This window comes from Pararge aegeria, chromosome 4 (genome assembly GCF_905163445.1).
Source record: "Pararge aegeria chromosome 4, ilParAegt1.1, whole genome shotgun sequence".
In the NCBI taxonomy this organism is placed as follows: Eukaryota; Metazoa; Arthropoda; class Insecta; order Lepidoptera; family Nymphalidae; genus Pararge; species Pararge aegeria.
The window spans coordinates 8,929,325-8,951,313 of NC_053183.1; the positions used below are offsets into that span (position 1 = coordinate 8,929,325).

General features: G+C 34.0%; 2 protein-coding genes across 2 annotated transcripts in view; one reads left to right on the forward strand and one right to left on the reverse strand.

The window, feature by feature from the left end:
• Positions 1–2,508: 2,508 nt before the first annotated feature.
• Positions 2,509–13,999, reverse strand: LOC120637738 (parafibromin). The gene is made up of 12 exons (XM_039909715.1): positions 13,531–13,999; positions 13,350–13,455; positions 13,155–13,274; positions 12,463–12,608; positions 11,898–12,123; positions 11,196–11,367; positions 10,319–10,450; positions 9,731–9,905; positions 8,986–9,103; positions 8,463–8,604; positions 6,456–6,597; positions 2,509–5,322 (listed from the first exon to the last, which is right to left on the reverse strand). Exons 1-12 carry the CDS (start codon positions 13,659–13,661, stop codon positions 5,286–5,288), a joined length of 1,647 nt encoding a protein of 548 aa, XP_039765649.1. The 5' UTR covers positions 13,662–13,999; the 3' UTR covers positions 2,509–5,285.
• Positions 14,000–14,284: 285 nt separating this feature from the next.
• Positions 14,285–21,989, forward strand: part of LOC120623371 (guanine nucleotide-releasing factor 2) — a 61,645-nt gene continuing 53,940 nt past the window's right edge. The window contains exon 1 of the mRNA XM_039889365.1: positions 14,285–14,466. Coding sequence (XP_039745299.1) covers positions 14,427–14,466 — 40 coding nt within the window. The 5' untranslated portion in view covers positions 14,285–14,426. The remainder of the gene's footprint in view (positions 14,467–21,989) is intronic.

The following is a 21,989-nucleotide window of genomic DNA, read 5'->3' on the forward strand; positions in this document are numbered from 1 at the left end:
TACATTTTTTTTTTATTAACTGTATGATGAATATATTTTGAACAAGCTTTTTCGCATTTGTAACATTAGTATGGACATTGCCTGGATCTAGTTTGACAGATGTTGTCATCTAGTTTGGACGTTAAAAAACATTAACTATCCTTTAAAAACATTTTAATGCTTCAGTCTGCAAAGTACGAGACTGTTAGTCCTTAGACTCGGTGGATCGCCGCGCCAGAACAATCATCAGCAGCGAATCCCTTACTCAGGCGAAACTACACAGCTTGCAGCACTGACGTAATGTTGCCTGCCTGGCGGTTTTTTACTTTGGCCAGTTTTCTCAGGAAGTTCATAATCTTGTTCGTCCGGCACCATTCTTCCTCAGAAAAGCGAGACGCCGCGCCGTGAACTGTGGCATCTTTATGTGGATGACATACAGCCTTACAGGCAACACGCACGAAGCGATTTTAATCTACGTTTCTGATACGGACTGCTAAAGTTTGGAACGCTCTTCCGGCTTCGATGTTTCCTGATTCATACAACTTGAATGCCTTAAGGCAAGAGTGAATAGGCATTTTCTAGGCAAGATCCCCGGAACGTAACTTTAGATTTCGGAGTAAAACGCTCACCGCGTTTTAAGCAGTTTAATATAACTTGTTATAACGGTCAGGGAAAACAACTGGGCTGAGAGTTCTCCCTAATACCGAACCGCACTTGGCCAGCGCGGCTGTCCACGGCCTAAACTTTTTAAATTCTGAGGGGAGACCCGCTATAGGGTTGATAATGATGATTACGACTCTTAAAGCAGTAGGTAGATATTGTTATTATGTAGGTAACCAAAAATTGGTTATGGTATGGTAAGGTACGGCCTTCTAGTTTTAGTAGTAGTTGAGCTATTTGTGGCAGTTCGTCTGGGGAAATACCACCATGCTTCGTCGAGTCGTCACCTTAGAAAAGTAGCTGGAAGCGGCTAGATTACGAATCCGGATGATCATGGGTGGTGGCGCGTTCTGGGAATGGTAAAGATATTTTCAACAAGACGCAGGAGTCAGGAAGCAGACAGGTAGTGCAGACGCAGTCGGTTGAAAACAAACTTTCTATTAAATGCTATACTTTTATCTACTCCGTTCACCAAAATGCTATAGAGGTTAATTTGTCACAAAACTGTTTTTGACTTATTCGATTGCAAACAAACATTTCCATAGACAAAACTAATGTCAGACGAATTACCATTCTCCATAGTCAAGGAAAAAATAGTTACAATCTTTTTAGTATGGAGGGTAGAGGTAAGGAGAGTCATCTTATATGGGAGAAAAGTTAAAAAAGTGTCCAGTTGTATGCGCTAAATAACAGTTCAAAAATCTTCCACAATGGCGCTGGTGGATGCACAGGGTATGGTATGAATGTAGCAATCGTAGATGAATTGAAGTATGCCGAGTTAAAAAATTTAATGTCATTATCGACTAAAGTAGTTAATTATTGAGAATTTCAACAACTTACGTTGTACAAAATATTGTGGTAAATATAACCTTACTTCCTTGTTTATTTTTCAAGCCTACTCTAACAATATTTATATTTGGCGCTTCTTTTAAGAGTTACCTTGATGCAAATGTGGCGCCATCCTAATTTAATACATTTTGACGACACTTTTTCATATACACAGATGATCCTCCTTACCTCTACCCTCCATACTTTTTAGAATAATGGATAGCTCACTTGATCAATGCGATTCAATATGATGATCAGTGGAATAGGCAGTATAATTTGGAATCAATGATCGCAATAATGTTAATAAGGCTCTTGTGACTCAAAATACTATTTCTCTTGCACGTAACAACTATTCTTATACAAGGGACGATTATTTATATTCTTATCAAACATCCGCTAGCAGTCCCAGTAAAGGAATGCAGTTACCAGATGGCTTAAAATTTCTTGAAATGTTTTAGCGATTGACGCCATATTACATTTTGTGACGTCACTAGAAGATCAATTGATATTGAATTGCAGAAACAGTAATGATTTGTTGAAAAAGTAATGATTTGGAACAGGCACTAACTAGCCTTCCCATTAAAACGGATCAGTTACCAGGTAGCTTACAATTTCTTGACATGTTTAAAGATTGGTTGGTCTAGAGCTAACATAATACTATTCTAATAATCTATTTATCTCTCATAAACTAGATTCCATTAAAACGTAAATTCATAAATTCCAACCTAATTGGATTTGATGGCACATCCATCAGATAACGCCATGAAGTTTCACAATTTGCATTCCCTATTCCGATCACTGGTGATGATTGGTAACAAAATGAAAATACAATATTAAATGTTCAACAATTTATTGTTGTCAATAACAAAGATCACAGATCTTCGAACATGTCTATACCATTCAATATAATATTTTGGCTAATTCCGAAACTTAAATTATTAGAAAACTAATTTAATGTAAGTAGGTAATGATATATTTCACTACGAACGTAGGCAAAAAAAAATTGTAATTAATATTATTTACTATAAAATATGCGTGCATACATAATAACATATATAATATAATAATATATTAGTATAAGTAGATATACGGCATGTCTGAAAAATGGTATATGGGTACAATTTATAGTAAAAATATTGGACAATATTTAGATCCATATTTTGTTATTATCACAGTTAAATTCTATACACTATAGGAATTATCACGTAGTGTTGGTTGAGGAGTATTAATTAAGAGTAATGATTTTATTTTACCAATTAATATATAGTTATATTTCGTCCGTGAACTACTGAGATCTCATAAACGTCTAGTCAACAAGCTCAAAAACTTGTTAATTCTTAATGTATTCTTGTTGTATTCTATTTTCATTAGTTATAATTATTATTGAACGCCGGAAATAGGTCTCCGCGCGGCCGCTACACTTCCACCAAAAATACCTATTTTCGGCGTTGAATAAAGATTACAAATAATGAGGATAGAATGGTGAGAGGCGGGACTTATTTACTGGAAATTTCCCTCTCTTAAATTTGTCGTTATTCAAAATTCCTCAAATGTTATTAATTAATACTGAAAGTAAAAAACAAACTAAATACTATCTTTTTTTTTAGTTAATAATAATTGCAATTTTATATATATACTGTCGATACATTTCTCATTCCGCATCACATGATATTTTTAGCAGCTTGACCAAGAATTAACACGTTTTTTAACTTGTTGACAAGCCTATAACTGATACACAAATTTTACTGGAGGTTTATTCTAGTGATTTATTTACTACGTACGTGTAAAGTGCTCTAAATAATAATAATAAAATATTTGCTTGGGTTTTTTTTATGCGACAACTTCTCTGAAGGAATTCTTTTTATCTATTAATTTTGCAAATTAGGTAACATTTTGAGTTTTATGGTAGTTGGAAAGGTTAAACAATTAAAGTTTGCTAAAATTACAGAGGGTGACAAAAGTTCACGGACGATATATAAACTCAACTATCACGGGAGTTAAACGCTTTACAAGTAGGGATTTGCGCAAATACTGTTAGCGAATAAGATGGGATATGCCACCTATTCTTTAATAAAGCATTGCTTATTTCGGTCGAACATATTTTATACTTTATGCGAGCAATAAGGTAGTAAAAATGCATTTGAAGGTTTTATTGTTAATTTTTGACTTCTTACTTTATTGAAAAAAGGTAGCCACGTTAACCAAAAAATACCCGTTTTAACTAACAGGGCAACGCCTAAAATAAAACGCCTAATCAAAGAGCATTCCTAGGCATAAATTTACCTTTCTCAATCGATTTTCTCTAGACAACTCATACAACCTAACTTGTCTATGGTTCTTGTCACAAGTGTGGTATTTTGTGTTTGTAAATATTTAAAAAAAAAAAATTGAAATCGGACATAATTAGGCTAACGTATCTAATTTTTTTAAAAAGTGAATAGGATGAATTTATCATTAACTAGTAAGGCGACGTAACAAGACGATACCAGAATTGTCTGTAGTGATTACAACTGTTGCTCGATTCATAAACTTTTTCTTATTTTTCGTCTTCAAAACAAAGCTCATGATTTGATAGCAGATGTCAACGCATCGCATGTTCTGTATGGGGATGGCTTAGGAATTCTTGAAAAACTTAGTGAATCGGCAGCTGGTAATTTAACGAGTAATAGTAACAGTAACATAAAATGTTTAATGAAATTTGTATATTCTATTGGTAAACATGGAAGAAACCACACTGCTATGCGCTGTCCACCAGGCCATAGTAGCACAAATATTTTTTGTGTGCGAACAACAAACATGTCATCTCACCTAAGTGTCCGTAAGTCTAATATAACAAATACGCAAACGTGTCTCTGAGAGTGTGCGGATACTCAGAGAGACTGACTGAGTTTACCTTTAAAAAGGGGATAACATTGTTCATTTATTTTTACATCTTGTTAGCACGGTATGGCCACTTACACTAACTAGATGAAACAACATTTTTTATGGATAACTATAACAATTCATTTGGAATGAGATATGACATTAACCATTATAAGACATGATATGAATTTAGTGTACTTTAGTGGTAGCCTGCGTATAAACGTTAAGAAGATATCATTCTTGGGCCTAACCATCATCGCTTAAAGTACTGTTTTTAGAAATTATTGTTCTGTTACAGAATTATAATCCTTATTTTTAAGTCGTCAAGGTGTTTCAAATAAACTGAAATAAAATAACACTGTTTTAAGTGATGGTAGTAAGGCTTTAATTGTAGTTACACTCATACTGAGTGTAGTGTAGTGTCGTGCACCCTAGAGTTGATTCTGAGCACTCAATTGAGCTACGCCAATTCTTTCACAGGACATTGTTGCAATTCCGTGCACGTAATAAAATTTCATGCGAATAATAGTTCGATTAAAACTTTATGACGCCGCGGAAGTTAGCTGCGAGTGTAGCTTCGCGCTGGTAGTCAACTGTACCGCCCCGCTGATTGGCTGATACCGAATATTGAAACGCACGAAGTTCGTGAAGTCGAATAAAGCAGTGTGGTTCTGCCATTACAATGAGATTTTATTGCTGCATTTACTATTCTATCCGCATGCTCATATACAACTTGAGACAGCAGCGAATCTATGTTAAAAAAAAACTAATTATATAATAATTCGAGATATATTATTAATATTGCAAAGCTAGTTAGTATTGAGCCAAAATATTCCTTAAATGGTATGCTGAATTGACTTAGATTCTCTTTGCTATAAGGCGTCCGGGTATTCACACAATATCATTAATAGACAGTCTATTGGATAAAATTCTATAACTCTAACACTAAAACGAAATCAGAACCTTAAGTGTGGTTTATTCTTCATCATGTGCCTGTAACAAAACAAATTATCTATAACATACTTATATTGCATTAAAAACACAGTTTAAAGTGTGATTATTACTTTTGTACATGATAAGCTATATACAATAAAAATACAAACTAAGACATTTTTCTTTCAAACTAATAAATGTAATAATAAATAGCTGGAACATCCTGTGTAAAGTTTACTCAAACGATAAAGTGCGATATGTGGAACTGGTTGAAACGCGATCATTATTTTTTATATTTTTTTAGAACTACCCGTCATATTTGGTATGTAGCTTTAAAATACTTTACCTACTTATAATTCTTTTGTTTTCTGTTGTACTAGTAGTTTACTGTTGATCAATTAATAACATACTAAATTGTTGTTGTCTAAGAGGATTGTTGAAAAGTATTTACTTGCATAAAATTAGAAGTTATGTTTTTGTTTACTCCTACTTTTATATAGAACAAGAGCATTGTAATTTTAAATACTATGTAGCAGTTACAAGTTTTCAACACTTTTCGAAATTGTAAATTAAAAGTGTAAATAAAATAGATGTGTTATACCGACAGACGTGAAGAAAGTATAAGAATGTTTCATGTAAATAATCTAATGCCAGCGGCAACGAATACAACTACAGAATTAGCTGATTGAAATAATTGAGCCATCGCATTTTTTTTAAATGTTGGATATTATGAAAACTAAGCTTAATTTGCCATAGTCCGCGAAAAGCAGGAGAATACGTATGGTGTAATTTATAATTTCTTCAATCCTTATACTTTACGATGAATAATTGTTAAGAAAACCTGTAAAGTCAACCTCTCCTGAGAATGCTCCGGTTTCGGAGCGAAACGTGCGTAGTATAAGGATTGAAGAAATTATAAATTACACCATACAGATTCTCCTGTTTTTCGCGGACTATAGAAAATTAAGCTTAATTTTCATAATATATCATTGATATTGAGCGCAAACTAACGCCTGCTTCTATTCAATATTTAAATAATGGAATATAATTTTAATTGTTATCTTCAAAAAATGTTCGAATATTTAACTTTTGATTAATAAACCATATTTCTAAGCATGTTTCGATGTTAAACATCTGCGAAAACTGATTGTTTTGTTCGACTACAAAACCTAAAAAATCTGGATAGAACTTACTTGTCCAGGGTCTCCCAGAAGCCTAGTAGTGCGGCACGGTCCAAATGCCGCTTGGTACGACTCAGGTGGATAACTGTCACGGCCCAGCGAGCCACATTTGCGTCTAACTTCATTTCGTCAAACTTAAGGTGAAACGCGCATACTGTTGAAAAAACACACAGAATAAAATAGGCGTCAAAATAGATTTGTGACTGCAATAATTTGAACGTTAGAAGCAAAAATAAACTTGCAGTGCAGTACACTAAACTACATAAAATAAGCAATTTGTTTAAAGGAAATTTTATACTATTTTACAATAAATTAACGGTTGATATAATGTCTCTAAAAAAGTTCAAAGTTTGTAGTAAGCGGAAGCTTATAGAAAAGTCCTATTATAATATAAAGGATTACGTAAACGATAAAAAACTTGGGTGTGAAAAATTGCTCTAACCAGGTTGCTTCTTAAATATGTTCATATGACAATGTCAGGCTATGACAAAAGGAACACCCGGCTAAGTTTGTTGTGGGCCTTCTACTTAGACCAGGGCGCGTTTGGAACCCTCGTAGCTTTAGTTTTAAGTTTATGAATGTAGTTATCGCCATCACTACACACTGCTATGTTCACATTTTGTATATGATCAACTCATCAAAAGTGCCATCTATGTGCTTATTTGAATGAAGAAATATTTGACTTATTCGACTTTGATGTAATTTGTAACTTTAAAAATATCAAAAAGACACAAAGATGTCACTCGAAGCGTTTTTAACAAATGGCTACTGTGAACTTGTCTTTTTATTTTTATTCCCACCGTCGGCAGCTTGTAGTTAGCCCGGTGGAGATAGACGATATACTATTTTTGAAGTGTGTGGCAAAACCGGTTTCGGTATCAGAACATTGCAAACTAAACGCGACCTAAAAAAATTATCTCTTTGTATTTTAATATCTCGGTTTATACCTTTGAAAAGAGATTATTATTATTATTGCTATTATTAAAAATATGACGTAGCATATTGTCTATAGTTTTGAATTTTTAGTTGAATAATTGAAATTGTTCAATTCAATTCAATTGTTTAAATTGAAACAAAAGATAAAAAAAATTCAAACATTTTTATCTTGTTACGCCAAAGAAGAAGTATAATTTCTAACGCGTGTACATAAGAACACACACGTTTTTTTTGTTTGATATCTCTTTGTGAAAACGCTCCTATAATTGGCCATTCTGTTATGATTTAAATTGTCAAATATATACACGATTTAATTGCTTTTATAGATTATTATTATAAATAACTAAGAAAACCTCACGTTCTGTAAATTTACGTTCAATGTAACTACAAAAAGTATCACAGAATTTTGAAAAGCAGATAACCGTTTCTCAAAAATTTCATATAATATTGGTTCGCTGTTACGAACTTCATAGATATCGTAATTTAACTTCATTTGGAATAAGCCTAGTGGTTTTAACTTTGGCTTTACTTTGGGAGGGGCGAGTTTAAATGTCAGCACGCACCTCTAACTTATCTAAGTTATGCGCGTTTTAAGTAATTAAAATATTACTTGCTTCAACTGTGTAGGAAAACATCGTAAGGAAATCTGTCTAAGAGCTCTTCATTATGTTCTGAAAGGCGTGTGAAGTCCACCAATCCTCACTGGGCCAGCGTGGTGGACTACGGCCCAATTTCTTCACATTGTGGAAGGAGACCCGTGCTCTGTAGTGGGCCGGTAATGGGATTATATGATGATGGACTAAAAAAGCTGCAGCTATACCATCCTAAACGGCAGGGTGATTACGTATTTCGCGACAGGTTTGCGACAGGCGTATATCTTGCAATCACTGCTGTCAAACGTCACTTTTCCATACAATAAATAAACAAAAGTGACGTTTGACAGCAGTGATTGCAAGATATACGCCTGTCGAAAACCTGTCGCGTGATACGTAATCACCCTGCCGCACCCAATTTACAAAATATATATTCCCAAAGCTGAGAATTATAAATTTAAGAATTGAAACGAATAAATAAAACGCTTACTGTTAGCGAAGATTTGAACCGGATTACCATCCCAGGGCCATCCTTTAAATTGCCAAGCCGGTCCTTGCACGAATACGGCCACCACACGGTCCCACTCCGCGGCCGACAACCTACTTGGATTGTCCACCACGCGATATGGCACCTGTTCAATAAATGATATTTAAAAACGCTTTATTTAATTATTTCATACCTAAATCGGATTGTTTATATTTTCTTACTAGTCAACAAACCTTAAGTTAAATAAGTCAATTTTCTCAGTGAAAATTTTATATTAAATAGTTCGTCGGGTGTTTCATGCTCATAGTTTCTCCTAAATAAACTTTTTATAATACTTTTAATAAGCGACAATGAAGTTTATTATCCGTTTTTAAATTTGTATGAATTGTGACACCATTGCAGTTACGTAACCCAAAACCGAGGGATTTTGCGCCATTTTAATTTATTTGAAATTATTTATTTTTTTCTTATTAATCTGAATTAAAAATACATTATAACACAGACAAATATTCTATTTAATGCATACCGTTATCGTCGTGGCATTGTTGGGCACTTGATCGGTTTGTGGACCTTTTCTCCTTTGTAATAATACTTCGTTCTCACGAACTGCTCCTTCGGTTTTCTTCTGCTCAACTGGTACAAATCTGTAACGTGGTAAACAACAACATTTATCCACATGCCAGTCTGTGTTGAAACATTGCAGTTCTTTGTATTCACTGAATTTAAAGTCTTGATTTTATGAAAAAATAAGAATAAGAAAAAGGTCGCGAAAGTTGAGAAATGATTAATGAATAAAATAAAAGTAATTTATTTTGACTATTTTATTTTTTCTGTTGAATAGTAAATTAATTGCAATAAATAATTAAAATTTGACAGTTTATTCACACCGAATTTCAAGAGACATTATTTCGGTTGATATTTTGATATAAAAAAGTGCTTTAGTGATACGTTCGACTTTTGTTAGTGTCTCATACAACGCATAGATCCTGGTGTCTAACGCCTGTTTTCAATATTATATCCATTCTTATTCTAATAAAATGTTTTCTATCCTACCAATATTTCCTTATTAAATGGAGTTTTTCGACATTATAAAATCCTAAATCGGCCTTGCCGAGGTCCGAACCCGTGGCCTCCAGGTCACGCCTGAACCAGGTAGGTCGTCAATATCTTAGTATCCCTCTATCTCTGATACATACCCTTAAACTCCGATAGTTTATTGAAAACGACCGTTAGTCGATATCAGTGTTAGGAAAAAATTTAAATATACATACTTGAGATCTTGAAGCATGTCTTTAACGTTGTACATGGTGATGAGAGAAGTGCCGGCGGCGGGGATGATGATTATAGGCGTACGTGAGGGTCGCTTGGCACCTCCCGTGGGCGCGCGTGCAGCCGCGACTGGCAGCAGATCGCGTCTACCTGGCGTTCCAGGAACGGAACCGTTTTCTATGGGAGAAAATAGGCATTTCTCTGTATTGCTGTGGTTTATTTAGCAAATCACTCCAACAAGACTACCGGTTAAAATCCTGTGGGTTCTAAAATTTTTATACACATTTTATATTCATAGATAACATAAGTATACTTTGGCGGCAATTAGCGCAGTTTGCAGCGACCCTGCTCTCCGAGTCCAAGGCCGTGGGTTCCATTCCCACTACTGGAAAATGTTTGTGTGATGAGCATGAATGTTTTTGAGTGTCCGGGTGTACATATGTATATTCTAAGTATTTATGTATATTATTCTTAAAAATATTCATCAGTCATCTTAGTACCCATAACACATACTACGATTACATTGGGGCTAGATGGCGATGTGTGTTTAGTCGTAGTATATTTATTTACTTATTTATTTATTTACTTACGTTGCATTTGTCTTGGGTGGGTTGGAGTTTGAGGTGCACGCGCTGGTACAGGCACACTAGGGCCCTCAGTCACGGATTTCAGGGTCATACCATGGTATGTACCCATAGTGTCAATTTTGAAGCCCTCAGTTTCTGTAATGAAAACATATTTAATTTAAAAATTATATTAAAAACTAAGGTATGACACAAATGTGTATGTTAAATTTTAATAATAGCTCTATGATCTTGACCACAAATAACTAAGTCCTACAAAAGTTAAGTAATTAATCTGTATTAATCTATAACTTCAATAAATAGTTGATATTAAAAAAATATGTAAATGAACACAATTCAATAATTGTAAAAATTTTCTTTTTGATATTTATAACAAACTAGCTTTCGCGTTTTACGTGCGCGTTTATTACGGTTTCTTAACGATTTTTTTTATCCCAGGAAAACGATCAGTCCCCACGGGATCTGAATATCAACATAGGCTTCTGCCTATGTTGATATTCAGTCCTTTTATTTATGAATTTATTAAGAGCACTAACAACATGCATATGCACACAAAAACAGGCACTGATATGCACGTCAATTACAAGTGCACATAGCATTGACAAAGCGTCATGTAAACTTAATTTGACAAAAAATTTAACACACCGATAAGTGTGCGGTGAGTTTTAACTGAACTCTATTACTAACACTATGCCAAAAACCAAGTTTATTGGTTGCTTAATTTGGATGTGAAGGAAGGACACATAAACTAACTATTAGTTACTACATTTATGTAGTCATTCATTATTTCATTTAACTCTTGGTAACTCTATATTCGATGAAAATAAATATATGATAAGAAATATTTTCTGCTCAATCTCCTTCTGCATCACAGTTAACGTACCTTCCTTTTGCCTAATGAATCGTTCCTGATCATATCTGTTGTACTGCGTCTGTTGCGTTGGTATTGTGGTAGGCGGAGGCATCACAATTGGCTGTGGTCTTGGTATTCCAGGCCTGCCCTCCTCACGAGCTTTTATACTACTTAGCAGAGCTAAAATGCTTTTTGCAAATGTCTAAAACATCAAAGTATATGTAGTAACATGTAGAGCTGTTGCAGTTAGCAAAATATTCCGATTCTTTTGCTAGTCCAGGTCTGCAATGATCCAAACTTGGATTCTTATTTTTGGAAAAAGGCAGTAAGTAAATATTACAACTGGCACTGGTGCTATTTAGTACAAAAATCACTTACAACTAAATTGAAATTTATGAAAATATGCTATATCTAATATCTAGGGAAACTTGGCACAACATTTTTATAGAAATGCAACGTCTTGTCAGACTTCCACTTACAGCACCTTTCAAATGTCAGTGTGCAAAAACACTGCACAGTTTAACCATTCAATATTGTTGTATCTCATTTTATCAATAAGACCCTAAGAATTAATAAAGGTTATATATTATAATGGTCTAGGTTAGAGATTTTTTACACCTGAATTAGCACCAATATTTATAAATATCCAATTTGTAAGTATTGGTTTGTATTATGCTGAAGTTTGCTTTAGGCAAACAAAATATGGGCATCATTATTCTACTTTAAAGTTACCTTTCCATTGCTCTGTAATACTGTGGTCCTAGTTCTCCATTGCCTCTCCCGACTAATAATATCTTTAGTGAGATCCACATCATAGTCAAGAATGGCTCTAAGGTCAGAACCAACAACACCCAACGTGTCTGCATAGTCATTGCTTTTTATAGTAGTCCTTTTCTTGGCTAAACGTTTAGCTTTGATTGCTGCAATTTTCTCTACTGACATAGCCTCAGACAATGATCTAAAATTGATTGTAATGGTAAATATTGTTTTAAGTAAATTAAGTCAGTTCATCAGTCATCTTATTATCTTATTACACAAGCTATGCTTACTTTAAGGCTACATGGCAATGTAGTATATTTATTAATAATGTTATAATGTAACAGTAGTTAACAAAAAGATAGTGATCAGTAATGGCAATTACGGTGTAAATAAATATCAATACAAAAATAAATTGAAAGATCTTAAAATATTGCTCATTTAATAATACTATGCTTTACTAATAAACAAAGATGATAATAACATAAATTAAATTGAAATCAGACAGTTCCCTTTGCAATCATAGCAATTTTATACTAACTTTATGTTATCAACAGTGACTGAGGCCTCTTTAGGTGCATCCAACCGTGCCGCCAGCTGTTCACGAACCTTTTGTACATGCGTCTCCTCAATGCGAGGTTTTTTTGCAGCTGATTCTCCACTATCATTATCATGTGAACGTTTAACCTGTAATTAAGTGAGACACATGCACCAAGATTATAGTTTTTTTTTCTCTTGCTTTAAAATACTAAATAAACATTGTTAAAAACCTCAACTATTTATCAGAATGGTGGATAAAAAAGTATATTCGTATTCCTAGAAATTTTATTAATAACCACCACCTGTCTGTTACACTCCAGTTTAAGTAAGAAATGCCTATTATAACTTAGGAGGCCATTTTGACACTAAATTTTATTAGTCAATATTGTTTTGTATACTTAGACCACACAATAAATAATTTGTTTTTGCTGATATTGATATTGAGTATAAACACTGATATTGAGCAGCTATTTAGTATTATATAGTATTATTAGTATTACATACCCACTCAGTATGCAGCAAACAAGAGAATGCTGGCAAACAGTGTTTAGGATTTCTTACTTTCTCATTATCAGAATAGACAATTTCTATTCTGCACAACCATCTTTGGGTGCATAGACACTCCTATCATTTGAAATAACATAAGTGACGTCATATAAGATGGGGAAGCAATGTACTCCTTGCTTTATTTACCTGGGTTGGTATTTCCAATGGTGCACTTTTATCTATTGACGCACAGGTGGCTGTTTCACCATTTAGGTAAGCAAGCAGCTCTTTACGATCAGGACGGCGTACAGGTGGAATATTAGCTGCCTGCAAGAGAAAGTAAAGTAAATATTTGTTATGATATCACCTTAAACTAACCTAGCAGAGATATAAAGTACTTACAGCTGCTTGCTTGACATACACAGGGTGATTAATTGTTACATGTTTTAGGATATACAGCAGACATTCCAGAGTATAGTATTCTTTCTCGCTGCCTTCCTTCCCAGATCTATTTCAAAATGAAAACATTGTCAGCACAAATAATGATTTTAAGTTTTTGAAGCTTATTGGAACGTTTACTTACCCCCACATAAGATAATTTGTTTTAACATTCTTGGGCCACGAAAACTCGCCAAATATTATTTGACCGTCACGCTCAATAATTTCTTTTTTATTTACGTTATACTGTCGAAGTAAACTCAGGGGGTCCGCCATGACTACGATTTGTTATTATTTAACAACAATGCATATATGTTTCTTGCTATATCAAAATTTGATTTACACTTTTTAATGCACAAACTGCATAATGATAGCAGTGAGATAACACTATCATCTATATTTTTAGATAAATTAACTTTTAAATTCAAGCACCGTGTCAAACTTGTGTCAAAACTCAAAACTCCATTTTTACACTAACTGTCAAACCAAAAAATCTGTCAACCATGGACGGACAAACCCAAGAACCCAATTAGCCGCGCAAACCACAAACAGAGCGTATCCCTCAGCCTCAGATATTCTTTTGTAACTGTCAAATTGCCTGATGTACAGATGAAAAAACGTGCGAAAAAGGAATGTACCATAAATCATGTGTACAACTCTCCTAAATCCTAATCATATTATAAATATATTGGATCTTTCTAAGTATTTTTTGCTGTTTTAGCAACTTTACTTTAATAAGCGGGCCGTCTTTTGGAATTTATAATTAAGCTTAAATTATAAAACAAGCATTCTTTTGAGTTCCTAAGTTTGAGACCTGAACATAAATCTAGAAGACCGGCTTCGTGTAGCCTGGTCTTTATGTCTTAGATAAGCATAAACAAAACATAAAGTTCACAGATTAAAAATTAAATATGGTGTCTAATATGGCTGCCGGTCGATTCTTATTTTATTAGTACCTATTTTAATTTTTCATACAAACTTTTAATAACTTTAGAAACCCCATATTTTATGTGAATATGTCAGTAAATTGAGATTATTGTAATGATGACTTCAACTCCAAAGTCTGAGAAATGCGGACAGGGTAAGTTATGCGCTCCTAACATTCTGTAAAGTTTATTAGTATTCTACTTTTGTTGTACCCATACAAAAATAGACACTGATTTCGTATTTATTATTATCCTTGCATGAGAAATTTATTTATTCTATTTCTATATAGTGGACAGAAGTTTTGACGTTTTTTTAACATGGATTGTAAACTACGAAATGAAGTTCCTCGCTTTATTTATAAAGCTACGTATGTTTTATAAAGCGATTTATATTACGATCTATGTTTCATGAATTAAGTCGGAACTCGATTTAATTACTTTTTAAATATTTGTCCTATGTTCTGCTGTCTGATCTCTGGGAATAATTATTATATGGATCGAGTCTGAACTTTGGTAACAATAGTTGTTGTTGGGTAGGGTAATAAAATATATGGGACATCAAAAAGGTCTTGTTTCATAAAAATACCCCATTTGAAAATACGATAAATAAAATCCCATTTTGTATGTTTATTCGATTTAAAAAAAATTGGGAATAAAGTGTAGTTATGGCTATGTTCCCAGTATGCTCCTCTCGTAAGCACTGTTTCCTCATAGAAATAGTATTGCAAGTATTACTTACATTTCTGGTGTTTATTTTGAACGAATTTTGTAGTGACTTCCAGGATTTATTGGATACAAATTATGTAAAATAGTAAATATTAACATTATATATCCCACTGGTATTCAAGATATCCAAGTAGGTTAAAGCTTTATCATCCTCCAGCCTCTTATAGATGCTCCTGAGATCCCATTCATTAAATAAAGATATTAACTGCATTTCTATATTTTGGGATTGCATGCACACACACACACACAGACACACACTCACACCCTTATCCTATTAGTGTCCCATTGTTGAGCACAGGCCCATCTCATAGCAGACGTTTTAGAGCATAGACACAGCACAGCATACACTGCATACACTGCTTGTATGCTGTTTGGTAGCCTTTAATAACTATTGCGGCCAGTTACTGATAGTCACCGGCACCAATTGCTTGACAGGCTCTCCAAGGCACGGAAGTTGACACCACCAATTTCCTAACTCCAGTATAAAAGTTCTGGCATGACACAGGACTTGAACCCCACAATCTTGTCATCTGTAGAAAAACACTAGACCAACGAGGCAGTTATATCTCTCACAGAGAGGAGGAAAAGATAATTAAATTTCATAGTATAATTAATTTAATTAGAATAAAATAGCTGCCTACTAAACTTTATCATATCATATCAAGAATTTAAAGAAACAATATATTTAAAGTGTTATAGCATAATTTGTCCTAGTTAAGGTTACATCAATATATAATTGTAATAACTGAGTATATAAGTTCTATTTAATACAGCATAATTTTCCCCGGGACATAACGGGAAAAATTATGCTGTGGAAATACATTTTCTCATACATTATAATGTTTATCATAACGATGAATATAATTAAACAACAATAATAGCGGACCTCTATAGACTGGACAAATATAGTGCACTAGATGTGCATCGCAGTTTTACTTGCAAAAAGTTTGGGTTTTTGTCTCTCACAAAGTCAGAACTAAGATTTGAAGAGCTTTTTAAAATGCGGGGCTATTGCAGCGAGATCGAGATCTCTTTTGAGACCTAGGTACTTTGCGCACAAACAACGGTTTCTCCGTGGCCATGGACCGTCGCATTAACTTATTCTGTAGGACTTAGATATTGCGACACTATTAGAACCTATCCTAAACTAATTGACCTCCTACCACCCCTGTGGGATTTATCCATTAATTATTATCCGACTGCAATTATTAGCCGAGCCTGAGAAAAATCACTGGTTGACCTCTGAATTTTAGGTTTTGAAGGTACATAGGTATAAAGAAAGAAATAAAATAAATGTTCGTGGTTGTTGAAATTCATAGTTTAACATAACGAGAAAATATTTTAATTTAACGACAATATTTAGCAAACATTTTGTGTGCCAATGTGTCGTTGGATTCGATTGGGTTATTTGAGTTTCTAGTCGGTTGTGAAAGTTTAGTTTCTTCGTGCTTCCCCGGACACTTAAATTAGCCGTGAAGTGAAAAGCGTTGACATCTACTTTTTGATAAAAAGATACCAAACAAATAAACCACATTACGATTACTTCTATCGAATAGCAGACATTAGACAGACTTTCGTTCCGGCAGGATGACCGTTGCATTTAAATATTTACCTACGTAGGTATACCTGAATGGGTCGAATCAGTTTATACAAGATGAATTTCTTTTTAGTCTAAAATATATTTTTCCTTGTTATTTTTATACATTTCTGTTAATACGCATAACATCGAAAAAACATATAGGTAGCAGCGTTCTAAATTAATTCAATTTTTAAATATGTACAAGTCAAATTAAAAAGTGCGGCTGTTTCTGCCGTCAAGCACTATTGATTAGGAACTATAGAAAACAACGGCAACGGTCGACAAGAAACTGGGACTTTAAGCTCTGCAATAGCGACCCCAATAAGAAGACAAATTAATATGATCGTTACTCTTGTGAACGTAAACGATATACAATTAATGTCAATCAAATAAAACGGGGCCTTTTGAAGTAAAAACACAAAGCTTCATTATTTTCAATCGGCTAACGGGATTATACTCGAATAAGGTATATTAGAATTAGACATAGCTAGCTGTCTGAGGTTGAAGACGCGATATTATGCATGCTATTCAGTTAGCTTCGGAGCGCTGCCGTAACGTCCGTCCGAGTATTTTATTAATATTCCTGCGGTTTGAGCTTAGAAACTGCCTTGACGCCACCGCCCAGTATAGGCATAAAACAATATACCTAAACAGCTTATCCACTTGGTATATGAGTAAGCGCTGTAAGAAGAGGTCGTAAGTTTAGGTAAGAGTTTTGGGTTACCGACGGACTATCAAGAGAATAATCGCGATTTCTTATTTAACACAGGTAGGTATAGAATGTAATACAATCAAATTTATTGTTAATTTTTGAAACAATTATTTTTTAAGCATTCATCCATTCCAACGGCTTTCATCAAAATCTCGTGATCAAATCAGTAACATAGATATGCAATTTGCGCTACGCAATTTATAAACTTTAGCGATTTTTGTGTCATTAGTCCAAAAATGTGTCGCCATTCCTGACCACACAGAATTCAGCCTGACCATATAGAAAAAAAAAACATAGATAACTGCCGTTAAGCGTATATATTATAATCTACAATACAAGCATATAAAGAAATTGATCTGTGATTTATAACTGTTCCTTGTTTATTCTCTCAATAATAATCATTATAGATAACTGGTAACCAAAACAAACATTCAAAATTATTTCTGTCTGTCTGTGCTAATCATCTTCGCAAAGAGTATTCTAGATTACATTTTATTAGGGGAAGACTGTTCTTATTTCTCTATTTACATTTACCGATAAGCAGATTGAGTTTGTAAGAAGTTCTCTACAACGCACAGGCAACGGGAAAACAATTATTCTTGCTTGGGTAACTGCTAGTCGTTAATAAATAATAACGAGTAAACGTATCGTATATATCAGAATATAAATTTTGCTACTTTAGTCCAGTCAAGAAATCTAAATCCCTTTTTCCTATTGAAACGTTGAAGCACATCCTGAATCCCGATGCTTATTAAAATTGTGATTGGACTGCAATCGATATCTGTGATCACGAACTACCGAGCGAAGTCTAAACGTGATTGCGGCTTCGTCTAATACTTTTTTCAATTGAGTCTCGGCGTTTTTGCTTTGATATTGTGAGAAAAATTCAAAAAGAGAAACCTAGACAGCTTGGAAATTGTAAAATGCAAGAGAATGTCTGCGATGTTGAATTTGCGGTGGAAATTTAATCAATGCTTGATTATGAATCAGTATTTTGATATAAAGATTTGATTTTGTAAATTAAAATATGGTATTCTAAATATAATTGCATCTACAGCTTTGTCTTAACACGCCTTTTGTCGCCTGGAGAAGATATGTAGCGATAAGGCCGCCAAATTGTAACTTATTTTATCTTATCCTTCTTTTGTATTTGCAATTTTTATTTTTGTTTTCTATGTTGTGCAATAAAATAATATTCATTAATTATTTACCAAAACACGATACCTATGATAAATAGTTATTACGAGGGTTCATATATATAAAAGTTATAAACGTGTTTAATTTAATCAAAGCTGTGGTAAGTGTTTCAATTTCATGATTAAAATATTCAATACAATATTATCATCATCAACCCATTACGAGCTAAAACTGGTCCCCCAGAATTAGAAGGGTTTCAGCAATCCGCACTTGGCCAATCCGCACTTGGCCAGCGGGGTGGGCTAACGAGTCCACCCCGCTGGCCAAGTGCGGATTGGTAGGTTTCACACGCTCTTGATAACATTATGGATAACACAAAAGGTTAACAATGTTGCTTCAAATATTTGTCAAATGTTACATTAATCAAAGTGAATATAATTAGAAAATAACTACATATTATAGGCTTATATCTTTGAGTAGCCGATTATATTGTATGCAAATGTAACAATCGATTAGTTTCTTATGCAAAGTCCAATAGGCATATTATGCACATTATGCAGATATTCTACAAGCTCACCGTGTTCTGGCCTATCTGTTAAGGCACTGTAACGGGATCTCGCTTGCCGACACGAGTTCAAATACCCAGTTGCTATTTCCTTGCTGTTTCTGTACTACTTTCTACTTAAAACTATTCTTTTTTTTACCGTGTCAGTCTGTACTGTAATAATCATGATATACAATAAATATGAAGGTTAATTTGTTATAATCCGTGATATCAAGGTCACAAAGTACATGAAGTATACAATTTTTATATAAATAACGTACAAATCCTTCAAAGTACGCTCTCGGCGGACGTTTTGCTACCGGAGCATCTTCCAAAGACGTTGACTTTGCAGCGTGCCAAAAATTAAAAGTACCTTTGTAAATCGTACCCAATTGGTACAAACGCAAGCCATTAAAAAAAAAAAAAAAAAAAAAAAGTATTTTTTCTCTAGGTACTTCGTACATAGCTAATTTACTTTTAGCTGTTATAGTAGTTGTCTTTTAAGTACATTATTGGTTTATTAAATAACATTTTAACAAACTTACATTCTCACCACATTTTATTATATATCATATATCGATTAGAATATTATATATGGATACAGTCGTTCAAAATAAGAAAAACCGTTTTTTATGCGACATCTTTCTACAATTGCCTGTTCTGGTTTTAGATAACTCTTATACTACCCACTAGAAGGCGCGGGATTCCTCCCACAATGAGAAGGGGTTAATGCCGTGGTCCACCACGCTGGTCCAGTGCGGATGAACATTTTATATTTGATAAAAATTATTAGTATTTCGATGTCCTATGAAAAATAGTCGATTAGAATATTATATATGGATACAGTCGTTCAAAATAAGAAAAACCGTTTTTTATGCGACATCTTTCTACAATTGCCTGTTCTGGTTTTAGATAACTCTTATACTATCTAGAAATACTCGGATATATTAGATATTTAAAATTAAAATCTGTATATATAAAAGAGAAAGTGTGTGGGTATGTTCCGTATAGGCTCCAAAACGGCTGGACCGATTTCAATGAAACTTTCAGGGAATCTCCGGATTGACCTGGCGAGTAATCCTGTAAAGTTCGGTGACGATCGGAGCACTCCTATTTTTGAACTATCAAACTGTCAAATACAGCTTTTATTTACTATGATGATATTCTATTGTTGGGTGTTCATGGGTGTAGATAATGATCTTCACCCGCTCGAGAAGAGAATAGAAAAGAATGAATACGGAGAGGAATAAATGATTTAATATATGTATTATGAGACTTAAATTAAAAATTTTATCATGTAAGATTATTGTTTAAATAAAATAAAGCAAAATCTAGCCCGACGAAGCGGGCTAGTCTATTATAAATAGTTCGTTTTCATAGTTACTTCTTTATCAAAACTGACACTAACACGCCCTGAAGACTGGAACATATCAATGCTGCTTGGCGGCAGAAATCAGCATGGCGGTAGTGTTTCCCTAAATATTTGTCTTACATACACGATGACATTGTGAAATTAAAGAAGGCGACGCAAACCTTGCGCAAAACCCGCAAGCTAAGTGTAGACACTCTAATTAAGGTCATATTGAAGCTATTTGAAACCTTTACTTGATACCAGTAACAGGAACTGAAAAAAAAAAATAATTGGCACGCATGCTCAGTACCCAAATCTACTACAATTAATATAAGTGCTAGTTAGTTTTAATGTTCGCACGAAATGTATATATTAGTATCAAGAAGGTGAAGGTTATTTTATATGAAGCTTTATAGATCGGTTTTCTATTAAAATCCTTTGAGGCATTATGCTACTAGATTTTAGCGTTTATCAAGCAAACTATTATTATAAATCAATGAGTATACAAAGTACCACTAGTAAATAGATTGTATCAGTTATATACTCCGTTGCTAGAGAAGGCCTGTGCCACCAGTGGAATATCAATGGGTAGTGATGATAAATGTTACTTCATATTTTAAGAACAAGTTGTGGGGCTGCGGCGTAGTGAATTGCAAATCCCATAATATGTTAGTTCATAATATTATGTTTTGACATAACGACGTGACCATAATCTGTTGTACAGTTAGACACAAATTTCAACTTCTTGAGCTATTCTAACTTCAAAAGCTTCTTTGTAAAGCCGTTACGGAGAGCCCCATTCAAAGTTTGTTATTTCCTTCATAATAATCAGCAATATTTACTGTGCCCGTTGGTCGTAGTACTCTGTTTTCGCAACAATTTGTTTACTTGTTCCATGAATCTTGTGATTCTTAATTTAAATAGGTTTTCGTTGTGGCAGGTGTTAGATTGCCTCGCCTTGACTAGGTCGGTAGCATTAGGACCTGTCGATCGTCTCATTTACAGACGAAAGTGAAAGGCGCAACAAGTCCTTAGACTCTGGTCTCAAATTATGTTATGATATCTGTAACGAGTCATTGACACTTGATGCTCGATGATTGGGTTACTTGCGTTAACTACAATGTTGGTGACAATTAATATGTTCTTAAAAACAATCTCCGATTCCTACTAATATTGTAATGTGAAAGTGTGGATGTTTGTTACTAAATCACGCGAATACGGCTGAACGTATTTGGATAAAATTTGGCATGCATGTTGCCTTTGACATGGCAAAGAACATACGCTACCTTTTATCCTGATTCCTTAAGGAGTTCCGAGGGAAAATGGTTTACGAGCTAAGCCGCGGGCAGATTGATACAAAGCTGTATACAGGAGTTCCAACTCGATATATGCCAACATACGTTGTTTCTAAATAGATTGACATGTTGAACATGTACAAAAATCGTCTAATATAATTAATATCATTCAGAAGATAACGACATTGTCGGGGTTCCATATCTATCTCGTATTATCTCTTTAACCATTCGCCCTAATTATATGCAGTTAAAAGGAAAAGTCTTTTGTTTTAAATACTTAAGACGTTGAATTATTGCTGAATTTTTTGTAGACATTATCAAGCTATACTACTTT